Here is a 14,773-nt window from a genome sequence, read left to right as displayed (position 1 = left end):
GTGCTCTTCCAGCACCACTAATCCAGAACCATTTCACAGACCAATCAGCTAATGCTGCCAGCCAAATCTCCCTTCATTCAACTCCTCCCATCCCCAGGAACCAGCTCATCTGTAGCAACCTCCCCCCGTCAGCTTTTAAACAAACAACAGTGTAAACTGCACTTATAATGACCACCAGTTGACTTGCTTTCTTAAACCTTTAGTTTCTAAAACACCCTTTTCCCCATTTTGATCCATAATCAAAAATACAGCCTGATTTAGATATACTTGTGGAATCATAATTTACAATACTTCTTCCTGTAGGACAAGTGGTGCATGCGGGTGTTGTAGGGTGTGCAAAGGTAATGAAGTGAAGTTGGAAAGATGATACGAGAAATGTACTCCTGCTCACAGAAAGAAAGCCTTCATGAAACCCCTCGAAACTGACACTTAGCCAATCTTTGGTCAAATTCAGCCTTCTGTTATAATGGAAAATACAGAGTATAGCTGAAACGTACCCAAGTATATGAAATATGGAATTTTTATAAAGTACTTGGTGGCACGGTGGCACAGTAGTTAGCTGCTGCCTCACAGTGCCAGAGACCCGGGTTCAATTCCCGCCTCAGGCGACTCTTTGTGTGGAGTTTGCACATTCTCCCTGTGACTGCATGGGTTTCCTCCGGGTGCTCCAGTTTCCTCCCACAATCCAAAAGTGTGCAAGTTAGGTGGATTGGCTATGCTAAATTGCCCATAGTGTTAGGTGAAGGGGTAAATTTCGGGGAATGGGTCTGGGTGGGTTGTGCTTCGGCAGGTCGGTGTGGACTTGTTGGGCCGAAGGACCTGTTTCCACACTGTAAGTAATCTAATCTACTTTAAAAACATAGGTTTTGATATTAAAAGAATGTATTATTTTATGTTCATCTATAATATGTGAACTTTAATCATGAACAAAATCTTCCTATTCTGCTGTTCTGATTTTGCTGGTGTCTGGTGTCTGGTGTCATGTTAATTTAAGTAGTTTTATACATAAAGAATACATGGGATTTGTGCATCATTGGCAAGGTCAGCCTTTATTGACCATGCCTATTTGTCTTTGAAAAAGTGATGGTGAGTTAAAATGGAATAATTGGTCTGTTCAAGCACTTTGCTTTATCCACATGTATATAATCCAGCAAGGGCACATAATGCTATTGGTATTGACTTTATCCTATATCACATGCACTAACTACATTGAATGCTGAAATACTGCAGTCACTTTGACGAGTTGAGACAAATGCATTGGTCCACAATCCTGATAGTAATAAAAGGTAAATAAAGGGAAATCCGAACATTTGTACCGTTTTGAAGTCTGACTATTTCACCCATTTGAAACGGCCTAGCAGCATTTGTGTTTCATGATAGGTCATAAAAAATTCTCTAATTACTTGATTATTTGTCAAAATCTTCTTGAACCTTTCTGACTTCGGCTGCTAATTTTTAAGATCCTTACCTTTTCAGCCACTCTCACCCCTCTAAAATGATCCAGCAAAGCCATAAGAATCAAGAAGGTAGCTAAGCCAATTAAGGCAAAAAGGCAGTTAAGAAAGGGGAACAAAGGTTGGCCTAGCTAGCAATGTCCACAGCCCATAAAAGATGTAAACAAAATAATTATATATTTATGGAGCGATGCTAATACTTTGTAGATTTTCTCAGCTATTTTAAAACAACAATTCAAATCTGTTTTCATTATATTTTAGTTTCTACCTTCATTATGTTCGATATAACCATACTTAGATCTGAATTTATATTCATGATCTTTAGTTTCCTGTTTACCAGTGAAAATCCTTTAATGTGTCTGGTTACTTGGACTGCCTTATAGGAGCATTGCTGCTCCATGTTGTGAAAGCCCAGTAAAAATACTACAGTCAGTCACAGCACTATTGGTAGAGCTGAAATTCTCATCAGAGACATAATCGAGACTTAGTTCATGTTAGTGGCAAGCAGCCTTGCTTTGAGTTAGTTGATCTGTTGTTCTATTACATTTTATCAACAAAATTAAGTCAATATTAGTGTCGAGAGAATGGTGACATACAGCTGTAACATTTCGAGACTAAGCAAATTGAAAACAAAGTCCTCCTGATGGAATAGTCAGGACAGAAAATTCAAAGTTCTCTCCTTAAAGAAAAACCATAATCTGTATCAAGTAATCAACTATTTTAGGTAGATGTACTGCTGAGTACCCTTTATAATAGTTAATCTCTTCATAATTCTGCTTCACTCTGATGGCTCATTTTTTCTCAGGCTCGTGCCAACAGTAAAATATCAGAGGGCAAACAGAGTTGGGCTATGTAATTATTGTTATAGAACAACATAATGTTGTTTTACTTAGGTTCAGGCTAGTTACAACAGCAAGAAAAGATATTACATTGAGCTGGTCTGCTGTCAATGGCAAAGCAAACATTTCGAATTTCACCAAGGTGACCTCACTTACTGTAATTTTAAATATTTTTCTTATAGCAAATTACAGAATAAATGTCATTTATTAGCTTCTGTATCGAGGAATAGAGCTTTTGTAATGGCCGCTCTTGTCATTTGTGGCTTATCTGACCACAGTCATTTCATGCATGAACAGAAATTTCAGATTTCAAGAAGGTTCAATAATTTCCCCATAGCCCTGCACTGAATAGAATATAAAAATGAGGTTACAGCACCACCAAGTGGTAAATGAATCTCAAGTAATTATACATGTGTGCAAAATACATTTAGAGTTCTTTATAATTGAAAACTCTGTTTGTAATTTAATATGCAAAATGAAGTTTCCTAAATATTCTGTATTTCTTTTAGTACTGTGTTAGATTAAATATTTCTAATTACTGCCTAAAAATGAAACAACAAAAAAGTTGTAATTATATAGTGTTATTTACAGAATATAAAATGTGCAAAGGTTCTTCACACTATCATAATCGAACAAACTGACATGAGACGCAAATTAGGTTTGGTGATCAGAAGCTTGAATAAACGTTTATATTTAAGGAGTGTTCTAAATTAAGAGGGGCTATGAGGTTTAAGGAGGGAATTCCAGTGCTTAGCTCATTACATTAATAATTAACTTAAAATTCTAAACATAATCTCATTTCATTAAGTCAGAATGGTTCCTTAGTCTTTTTATTTGTATGAGGAAATGCAGAAGTTTTTTTTGTATGTTTGGATTACAAAAAATAAACATAAACTGGTCATTTAATTGTTGTACCCTGAGACTTTTGGGTTAGTGTTTTTAAAAAAAACTTGCAATGTGGAAATCAATGCTAAGCCTACCATTATTGTACATCCTTAGTTGCCTTCTTAAATTCCTACAATTCGTGTGGTCAAAGCACTCTCACAATGCTGTTAAACTAGGTTTCAAATTTTCAATGCAACAACATTAAAGGAACAGTGATATATATTCACATCAGGATCCTGTACGACTGGGAGAATAACTAGAAGTTGATCACATTCCCCAAGTATTAGCTGCCTTTGTCAGGAGTGGTGGGCAGTTGGGAGTTACTATGAAAGTTGCTTGGATGGATTGCTGTGCTGCATCCCATAGACGTTACATGCTGCAGTCACAGCACTCTTGTGCTTCTTCAGTCTCGGCACCACGAGTGTCTTTCATCATTTTTCAGTATTGTGCCTTGTAAGGTTTTGATCAATCAGGAGGTGAGCCACCCAGCACAGATAGCAAGCCTATGGCCTGCCCTCATACCTGCATCATTCAAATTGGCTTGTAGTTTACAAATAGTTGTATTTTAGCAGTGCTGAACAGACTCCTGACTGATAGTAAGAATTGACTGAATACTAGGATAACTTTTCAACATGTGAGGTATGATTTGCCTTTTTATTTCAAAGTCATGCATTCAGAATAGATTATTTTAAAAAAGGAAACCTCTGTCCTTTTCCTTGGAGATGGGAAATATATTTATACATTCCAACTTTCTATTTTTATGTGTAAATTGTAGGTCATGTTATTCTTTCTTTTGCATAAACTGAAACAGAACTATCCTGTTCTAAGTACTTTTGAAGCAACTTCTATAACTAATTTTATTTGAAAAAGTAATGAGTTTTCTTGTGTCAAGCCACTGGAGGGATTGTGCAATTAGAAATTAAATATACTCATCTTGCTATAACTCAATTCAGTACAGAGACTACGGAATTTTATACTCATTCCTTTATATTTTCCAAATCTTTTGGGAAGACAAGTCTCTGGACTTTGCTTGCTTGATTAAAAATGTACAAATTTAATATAATCTTTACTTGCCATTACCTTACAGATGATCCTTTTTTTACAGCCAGTCAATCAAGGCCATCACTACCAGAATGAAATGCTTTTGACTCTGTCTCAGAAAAAAATGAACCCACTTCTTCTTTCGAATCCACGGTAAGCACAGATAGTAACAGTACATCTTAGATTTTCATTAATATTATCAATGTTTCAATTTAATATGTTGCAGCATTCATGCCAAGATCTCAATTATTTTTACACTGCTACCCAAGTTTGCTTTTGTATTTTTCATTCACATCAGAATTAGGCCAGTTTGTCCATGAACAAAACCACGAAGATCCAATCATTTAAACATATTCCTGATGTTATGATTTTGGAGTATCGACTATGTTATGTATTTCTTTATCAGGAATTATTACAAACTCCTCCCTTGAAAACCTTCTCTTTTATTAGCCATGTATGGTATGAATGCATTTTCTTTAATCCTTTCAGGTATTTTATGAGAATGTTGCGTTTATAGTTTCATTGGACTTTTAATTTCAGGATTGAGAACAAATTTCACAATTATTGAGTTTTCTTACCAACACCTGTCTGTTGTCTATATTTTAAAATAGATCAAAATTTTATTTAATAAACATAGTCTTACATTTTGTGTACCTTCTACCTATTTCATGTAATGTCAGGAGTACCCTCTAGTTCTGGGAGGAAAATCATGTCAAACCCATGCTTCGTTAAGTAGCCCCAAAATGCAGAAATGGATATTTTTAGTCAGATCAGCCCCATAAGGTGGGCACACCATCAATTGAAGCAGACTAAAAGGCTTCATGCCATCAGAATTAGCCCATTCCCACATATCATTCACAACCTCAACTATGGCTAATTAGCTTCCATCATATCTGTGGGCTTCACTTCCAGCAGGGTGTTTGTAAATGAAGCGGCAAGTCATATGTTCGCTCCTTTAACATAAGAACTAGACATGGGCTAAAGTAGTATCAAAATATTCGACAGACCTTTATTATATTTCTTGATATACGCAAATATTATTGTCACTGGCTCTTCAGAATCTGGGCTAATATTAAACTTTCATCACCATGTCATACCTCATGTGCCGCAGTTACATGAGTCTGAGATCTTTATACTGTCAGCTCACATGCTATGTTATAGTAATGACATGATGGGCATCTTTCTCAAAGCTGTGCTGTGTACTTCACATCTATTGCTCATCTGATCTGCGTCCTCAGTTGGCAATATCCTCCAGTTTGAGAAAGGAATAGTCAGTCACATTGAAATATCAGTTGTTATCACTTGCTGGTTCAGAGACTATTGCTGTACGCACTTCCATGTGATAGTCCTTTTTTGTGATAATCTAAAGATACAGTTCTTCAAATGTCCATGCTGTATGGTAGAGACTTCAATGACAGCGCTTTTGTCAAGTACAGACTATTCCCAGTTTTTGAAGTCATTATGGTAAATATATCTTCTTACAAGTGGGTGTCCTGGCAACATCAAGCTCTCTGTGGACTGCATCTTTTACTGGTAATCATTATCCATTTTAACAATATGACCTAGTTATTGTAATCATGTTGTTTAAACATTGCCATGATCCTTTCTGAGCTTGAAAGCAACAGTACCTGCTTGTTGGGAATTTAATACTGCAAATGGATCCCAGGGATTTTCTTCAGGCAACAAAGATGAAATTTGTTCAATCTGTGTTCCCATTTCTGATATACAGTCCAATTTTCAACACCATGCAACAGTACATTCAATATACATGTGTTATAAATTCTCAGTTGTAGAACAATTGTGAATTTGGGGTTTTCCCATGCTCTTTAGTTTTTCTAAAAGCATTGCCCCAGCAGTACTGTAAACAGAAATTATTTTGGTACCGTATTCTGAGAAGTATAATCTCTGTACAAAAATCACCTTATATTCACTAACCTCGATTTGTGTTTGTAGTAATGCTTGCATAAGGTTTATGATATTTATTATGGGACCATGTTTTCCAGGTGCTGTTACATGCAGCAATAATGAATTTGGACACAATGGCTAAAATACCAGTTTAATGAAATAAATAAGGTCTAGGGTGCAGTGGTACTGTCCCTTTCTGTGGCCAGACAGTCTGGGTTCAAGTTTCACCTATCCCAGAGATGTCAAAAAACATATCAAAGCAGATGTTTTAAAATTAATTTATAGCATATAATTTGTTTAAGACTTCTGTATTTTGGAATTATTTCATGAATGCAACATAAGAATGTACTTGAAATAAACGTTGGCACATCAGCATTTTATTATTATATTGATAAATGCAGATCTCCCATGATTAAGCATTTAAAAAATTCACAATGTATCTTGGCGAATCGAAGCAAGTTGGATAATACTACACTCTTGATTTAATTGGATAATTATCAATTTATATAGTGCCTGCATAGATAACTGCCTTCCATGTGTATATGTTACAGAAATATTTTATGAACTGAAAGCTCAGGAGATTGAACCATTTTATGGTATTTGGGGGTTTTAGTATTCTGAAATGGAACCAAATTCCATGCATTAAAGAATCAACAACATATTGAAATGATGTTTAAAAAACAACTATTTATTTAACAGAAATATATTTTATTTTTACATTGTTTCATAAAAACATTATCATGACTGGTTCTAATTCTTAAGTACATTCACTTTTATTAAAACATAAATTTGTGTGTAACATTCATGGGGAATTTCCCTAGACCATCTCTGAAAAAGCCCAGGAATTAGACTTTTCTCCTTATTCCAAAATGTGACATTAATTTTCCCAGACACCGTTATGGATGCTTGAAGAATCAATTCATCCTATATTTTGAATGTAAAACGTAATCCCTAATTACAATTGCATTGCATTTTTAGAAATTTTGTATTGCATTTTTAGACAATGCTCATTGCAAAGCCCAAGAAATTAACTCCTGAGGTTTCACTAGCAGAAATGTTTATACAATCGGAAGGATAATATTTTAAAGATTTACAATGTATTATGTGAATTGCTGTTTGCATACATATCCTTTGTCTTATTCTAAGTACAATGTGAAGTATATACAGAGGAACCTCGATCACCTGACATTCAATTATCAGAATATCAGATTATCCAGCAAGATTGCAAGGTCGCAATGCTTGGCTAAATTATGTTATCCAACATTCGATTGTCCAGAATTTGATTAACTGAACGAATTACTCTGTGCCTGTGTCTTTCGGATAATCGAGGTTCCTCTGTATGTGATAAATATCATGTCATATTTGAAAATGAATTGATACCGATATCTGAGGGCTCAGTAGATGAAGACTCTTTCTCCTTGCTAGTGTATTCATTTTGATTTTTTTATTGTGCAAAGGAGGTTGTGGCATTAGAGCTAGATATGGACATTTTTCTATTTCATTTGGTCCTAGCAATGATCAGTTCTAGTTGAATTACAACATGTTGAATGCAGTGTATACCTATCTCAACTATATCCCAACACCATGTCTCAGTCATAACTTCAGGAGAGTACCTTCTACTTTTTGTTTGTCATGACAGTGGTTTCTCTGAGTGAGATTCCTAATTGGTTTAATATGGAGATAATTTGAAGATTCAAGATGGCGACAGTCTGAAAAATCTGCTGTGTTGGCCTCTGTGCCATACCCTGGGCAAGATGGGCTTCTACTCCCCCTCCCCCATTAGCCACCCATAAGAAAAATTAGCAGTGTAAAGCGAGCAAAACATCTAGAACCTTTTCAATTTGAATTTGGAGGCTTTGGAGTCAAGATGAAGGCAAACAAAGGAAAGGGAGCAAGAGGAGTACAGCAGGCAGGACACTCCCCTGCTGTGTCAGGTTCACCCACATCCACTGCTTCATCTTGCGTGCTGGCGGCTCTGAGCTCAGTGGAGCAGCAACATCTACTCTCAGAGTTCAAGAACCTCCGTGAAAAAATCAAAGTGGCGCTGGAACCAATTTCTGCTGAAAAAGCATGAGCAGGAGATCCAATCATTAGATTAACATGTGGAAGGAGTCGAGCAAAGGACCACGACATCAGAGACTGCGACGAGAACTCCGAGGAGCAGATCTGAACCTTGGAAGGCCAGGTTTGGGCCTTGCTGGAACAGGTTGACGACCTCAAAAATCAAGGTCGGAGACAAAGTTTATGTGTAGTGGGTCTTCCAGAAGGCGAGAAAGGCGAGAATCTGGCCGAGTTCCTGGAGAAGTGGCTCCTGGAGTTGCTGGGGCAGGAGGTTGAGTTGGGCTGGCTAAGTGTGGAACAGGCTCACCAGATCACGATGCGCAAGTCCAGGTCAGGTCTGTGCCCCTGCCCGGTCCTCATGCAACTCAAGCACTATAAAGAAAAGCAATTAATAATAGAAACATTCAAAAACTGGGAAGAGATCCACAGGCTTTGGAATCTAAAGGTTCAAGAATAATGTTTTATCAAGACTTTTCTGGGGCCATAGTTTAGAAGAAGAAGATTTTCGATGATGTTAAGAAAAAATTAAGAGACTTAAATATTCAATATTCTCTGATGTACCCAGCAATACTACATTTTAATTATGGGGGATCTGTCTATAACATTAACTCAGCAGAAAGAGCAAAGGAATTTATAAACTCGCTGAAATAACAGACTTGGACCAAGGGGAAAAGAGGAAAAGATGTGTGCGGACAATGGCATTTTTTTTTTATCTTCTCTTTCTTTGTTCTTTTCACTTTCATGGTTTCAGGCCTTATAAACTTGGTATTGCTTTGGTGTAAAATCTGGTTTGTTTCATATTATATCTGTTATTTAACTGTTCTGTTTTTCTGAGTTGGGGGTGGTTACTTCTTTGGTGTAAAGGTGTGTGGGGTTGAGATATGGAGGAGGAGGAAAGGGGAGGGCGTCCATTGTTAACATGCAGGAGGGTAAATAACATGTTTTTTCCATTGCCTGGTTTGGGCCACAGCCTTAACTAGAAGGTACCAGGACAGCTGTAAGGTTGGAAGTGAATGCTCCCTATGGGTGTGGGGGAAGATCTCTGGAGCTTTGGGGTTTTTGCGTTTATTTGTTCAAGTTAGGAACAGTGATTAGTTTCCTAGTTTTAGTAGTGTTTATCGGAATATTTTTCAGATTTGATGAAGTCTGTTTTTTTTCCACTCACCTTCTTCCTCTTGGGACTGCGGGCTGTAGTGTTCATTCATGACTAGCGATCTGTTCAGGTGGTGCACCTGGAATAGAAAGGGGAGCCATTCCCCCATTAAAAGGAAAAAGCTGCTCTCAAATATTAGGAAAGAAAGGGTCTCTGTTGCAAGAGACACATTTAACCGATAGGGAACATCTGAAATTACAGCAGGGAGGATACGATAGGGTATTCTTCTCCTCCTTCAACTCCAAAAGCAGAGGAGTGACCATATTGGTATGAAGGAACTTCCCATTTCAGATGATAAATCAATCAAAGATGCGTATGGACAGTTCATCATTCTTAAGTCTCTGGTACACAGAGAAGAGTATGGTACTCTGAACGTTTACTGTCCCCCGGCACATCCTCTCAAGTTTTTAGTTGATGCAGTCTCTAAATTAATGGCTCTTAAGGTGTACTGTATGATTATAGGAGGAGACTTTAATTGTCTCATGGATTCTGGGGTAGACAGGATGCCAAGGGGTCTGTTGGGTACACCTCTGCAGTCTAGATAGTTATTGGACTTCTGTAAGGAGTTGGGGCTAGTGGATGTGTAGAGGTGTCTCCACCCTAATGGGAGGTATTTTACCTTTTACTCCAACCCGCACAAGTGCCACACAAGAATTGATATGTTCTTTGCTCCGTCGGTTTGTTTGGACATGCAGCAGTGTACTTGGATGTTAAGACCAAAGATAGTGGAACAGACACATGGCACTGGCACATGGATCCTTTTCTGTTAAGGAATGGCAACTTTGTGCAGTATATTACAAGGGAGTTCAGGGCTTTTTGGGACATCAGTTAGGGTATGGCCAGTAATCCATTGGTGCTTTGGGAGACTACCAAGGTGTATTTAAGGAGTCTGATTATTTCATACTCAACAACGAGAAAGAGGCAGAGAGGAGAGCAGCAGTGGAAGCTTGAGGCCTGGCTTATCTAGCGAGGAAGAAAAGTGGTCCGCAATCCAATGTGTCTATCAGGGAGAGAACTGGCAGCATCACTCACAAGCTTAAAAAGATTAATGCCAGGTTTCGGGAATTCTATGCAGAGTTATACCAGTCGGAGGGCTGTGGGGATGGAGTAGCGAGAATGGAAACCTTTTTTTGAAAACCTGGACCTAAATGCAGATCAGGCCTTCCTTTTAAATGCACCTCCAACGATACCAGCGGTGCAAGAGGTGGTAAGACAGCTCCAATGTGGCAAGACACCCGGTCCAGATAGGTTCCTGAGTGAGTTTTACAAGGAGTTTATACACTTGTTAGTTGAACCATTTCTGGAGATGTATAATCATTCGTATAGCCAGGACTGCCTTCTGCCCTCTTTTAGTGAGGCCAATATCTCCCTTATTTTAAAGAAAGGGAGAGACCCTGAGGATTACACGTCATACGGGCATATCTCATTGTTGAATGTAGACTTCAAAATTTTATCAAAGGTGCTGGCTTTGAGGTTGGAGAAGGGCTGCCCGTTATTATAAAAGAGGACCAGATGGGTTTTATCAAGGGCTGCAGCTCTTTCAATAATATCAGGCAGTTATTGAATATAGTGCAAATATGTCAGCAGAGAACGATTCTGGGTTTGGTGGTCTCCCTGGATGCAGAAAAGGTTTTTGATTGGGTGTAATTGTCATATCTCTTTTATGTTCTAGATTTCTTTGATCTAGTAGGGCCTTCACCAGGTGGGTGGCAGTGTTAGATAAGGACCCCAAGGCGGATATCACGAATGGTAACAAATCGAGCAATTTTAGTGTGGGGAGAGGCAGCCGACAGGGATGTCCTCTCTCACCTCTGCTATTTACCTTGGTAATTAAGCTGCTGAAGGACCCTGAAATAGTGGCGCCAAAGGTGGGAATTGGAGAACACAAAATTACTCTTTATGCGGATGATGTTTTTCTGTTTTTGGCTAACCCAGGAAAGTCCGTACCCCGGCTAATACGAAAGATTTAATTATTCGGGATACAGGATAAATTTTGCAAAGTCAGAATCCAGGGTTGGAGGGTTTGAGCGATAGGGAGAGGTTGAATAGGCTGCAACTGTTTTGCATTGAGTGTCGGAGGCTGAGGAGTGATCTTATAGAGGTTTATAAAACCATGAGGGGCATGGATAGGATAAATAGACAAAGTCTTTTCCCTGGGGTGGGAGAGTCCAGAACTGGAGGGCATAGATTTAGGGTGAGGGGGAAAGGTATGTAAGAGACCTAAGGGGCAACGCTTTCACGCAGAGGGTGGTACATGTATGGAATGAGCTGCAAGAGAAAGTGGTGGAGACTAGTACAATTGCAACATTTAAAAGGCATCTGAATAGGTATATGAATAGGAAGGGTTTGGTGGGATATAGGCCAGGTGCTGGCAGGTGGGACGAGATTGGATTGGGATACCTGGTTGGCATGGACAAGTTGGACTGAAGGGTCTGTTTCTGTGCTGTACATCTCTATGACTCTTTGACTCTCTGCCTGCAGTGCAATTGGTGGAAGTACTGAAGCTGGAGGACAGAATGCAGTTTCCTTTTAAGTGATCACAGAAAGGTTTTCTCTTATCTGGGAACGTTTTTTACCCCTACCTTCTGTCACCTGTACAGGGCTAACTTTGTACAATTGTTTGAGAGAATAAAGCAGGACTGCAGCAGTGGGAGGGGCTACCCATATCATGGTTAGGCAGTATAGCCCTGATTAAAATGAATGTTCTTCCTCGGTTGTTATATCCTATGAGGATGCTCATGTTGTTGTTACCCAGACAGGTGCTGCGGAGGTTAACTGGTTGCCTTGGATCCTTTATTTGGTGCCGTAGAGGCCCCCTAATTAAATTTACCAAGCTGCAATTTCCACAGGATATGGGGGGAGGTGGACCTCCCAGATCTGAAGAGATACCAAATAGACGCCCAGCTGTTGTATGTGGGTGACTACATGCTTAAGGACTTGAGGTCGACATGGCTTGATGTTGAGGCCTCGCAGGCAAGATGTCCCCTCATCAACTTACTGTTTATGGACAAGATGTAATCTGTGGCTACCACTGTGAGAGCCCAATTATTTTAAACATGGTAACAGCATGGAGGATAACGCGGTGAGATGAGGCAATTTGCTTAAGACTTCACCGTACACATTAATGGGACCTCCAGGATTTATAGAGTCAAAGAATCATAGAGATGTACAGCATGGAAACAGACCCTTCGGTCCAACCCGTCCATTCCGACCAGATATCCCAACCCAATCTAGTCCCACCTGCCAGCACCCAGCCCATATCCCTCCAAACCCTTGCTATTCATATACCCATCCAAATGCCTCTTAAATATTGCAATTATACCAGCCTCCACCACATCCTCTGGCAGCTCATTCCATATACGTGCCACCCTCTGCGTGAAAATGTTGCCCCTTAGTATCTTTTATATCTTTCTCCTCTCACCCTAAACCTATGCCCTCTAGTTCTGGACTCCCCCACCCCAGGGAAAAGACTTTGTCTATTTATCCTACCCATGCCCCTCATAATTTTGTAAACCTCTATAAGGTCACCCCTCAGCCTCCGACGCTCCAGGGAAAACAGCCCCAGCCTGTTCAGCCTCTCCCCGTAGCTCTGATCCTTCAACCCTGGCAACATCCTTGTAAATCTTTTCTGAACCCTTTCAAGTTTCACAACATCTTTCCGATAGGAAGGAGATCAGAATTACATGCAATATTCCAATAGTGGCCTAACCAATGTCCTGTACAGCCGCAACATGACTTCCCAACTCCTGTACTCGATACTCTGACCAATAAAAGAAAGCATACCAAATTCTGCCTTCACACTCCTATCTACCTGCGACTCCACTTTCAAGGAGCTATGAACCTGCACTCCAAAGTCTCTTTGTTCAGCAACATTCCCGAGAACCTTACCATTAAGTGTATAAGTCCTGCTAAGATTTGCTTTCCCAAAATGCAGCATCTCGCATTTATCTGAATTAAACTCCATCTGCCACTTCAGCCCATTGGCCCACCTGGTCAAGATCCTGTTGTAATCTGAGGTAACCTTCTTCACTGTCCACTACACCTCCAATTTTGGTGTCATCTGCAAACTTACTAACTGTACCTCTTATGCTCACATCCAAATCATTTATGTAAATGACAAAAAGTAGAGGGCACAGCACCGATCCTTGTGGCACTCCACTGGTCACAGGCCTCCAGTCTGAAAAACAACCCTCCACCACCACCCTCTGTCTTCTACCTGTGAGCCAGTTCTGTATCCAAATGGCTAGTTCTCCCTGTATTCCACGAGATCTAAGCTTGCTAATTAGTCTCCCATGGGGAACCTCGTCAAACGCCTTCCTGAAGTCCATATAGATGATATCTTCCGCTCTGCACTCATCAATCCTCTTTGTTACTTATTCAAAAAACTCAATCAAGTTTGTGGGACATGATTTCCCACGCACAAAGCCATGTTGACTATCCCGACTCAGTCCTTGCCTTTCCAAATACATGTACATCCTGTCCCTCAGGATTCCTTCCAACAACTTGCCCACCACTGAGGTCATGCTCACTGGTCTGTAGTTCCCTGGCTTGTCTTTACCGCCCTTCTTAAACGGTGGCACCACGTTTGACAACCTCAGTCTTCCGGCACCTCACCTGTGATTATCGATGATACAAATATCTCAGCAAGAGACCCAGCAATCACTTCTCTAGCTTCCCACAGAGTTCTCGGGTACACCTGATCAGGTCCTGGGGATTTATCCACCTTTAACCGTTTCAAGACATCCAGCACTTCCTCCTCTGTAATATGGACATTTTGCAAGATGTCACCATCTATTTCCTTACAGTCTATATCTTCCATATCCTTTTCCACAGTAAATACTGATGCAAAATATTCATTTAGTATCTCCCCCATTTCCTGTGGCTCCACACAAAGGCTGCCTTGCTGATCTTTGAGGGGCCCCATTCTCTCCCTAGTTACCATTTTGTCCTTAATGTATTTGTAAAAACCCTTTGGATTCTCCTTAATTCTATTTGCCAAAGCTATCTCATGTCCCCGTTTGCCTATGATTTCCCTCTTAAGTATACTCCTACTTTCTTTATACTCTTCTAAGGATTCACTCGATCTATCCTGTCTATACCTGACATATGCTTCCTTCTTTTTCTTAAACAAACCCTCAATTTCTTTAGTCATCCAGCATTCTCTATACCTACCAGCCTTCCCTTTCACCCTGACAGGAATATACTTTCTCTGGATTCTTGTTATCTCAATTCTGAAGGCTTCCCATTTTCCAGCCATTCCTTTACCTGCGAACATCTGCCTCCAATCAGCTTTCGAAAGTCCTTGCCTAAAACCGTCAAAATTGGCCTTTCTCCAATTTAGAACTTCAACTTTTAGATCTGGTCTATCCTTTTCCATCACTATTTTAAAACGAATAGAATTATGGTCACTGGCCCCAAAGTGCTCCCCCACTGAC

At 39.7% G+C, this 14,773-nt stretch overlaps 1 protein-coding gene across 4 annotated transcripts in view; it reads left to right on the top strand.

Annotated features, from left to right (window-relative positions):
* Window positions 1-14,773, top strand: part of cfap20dc (CFAP20 domain containing) — a 401,364-nt gene that overhangs the window by 329,226 nt on the left and 57,365 nt on the right. For all 4 annotated transcript variants that reach the window (XM_072582429.1, XM_072582428.1, XM_072582427.1 and 1 more), the window contains one exon: window positions 4,284-4,372. In XM_072582429.1, coding sequence (XP_072438530.1) covers window positions 4,284-4,372 — 89 coding nt within the window. The remainder of the gene's footprint in view (window positions 1-4,283; window positions 4,373-14,773) is intronic.

Source organism: Chiloscyllium punctatum, chromosome 12, assembly GCF_047496795.1.
Source record: "Chiloscyllium punctatum isolate Juve2018m chromosome 12, sChiPun1.3, whole genome shotgun sequence".
Classification (NCBI taxonomy): Eukaryota; Metazoa; Chordata; class Chondrichthyes; order Orectolobiformes; family Hemiscylliidae; genus Chiloscyllium; species Chiloscyllium punctatum.
Note: the sequence above shows the minus strand (reverse complement) of the source record. Positions and strands in the feature narration are given on the sequence as shown.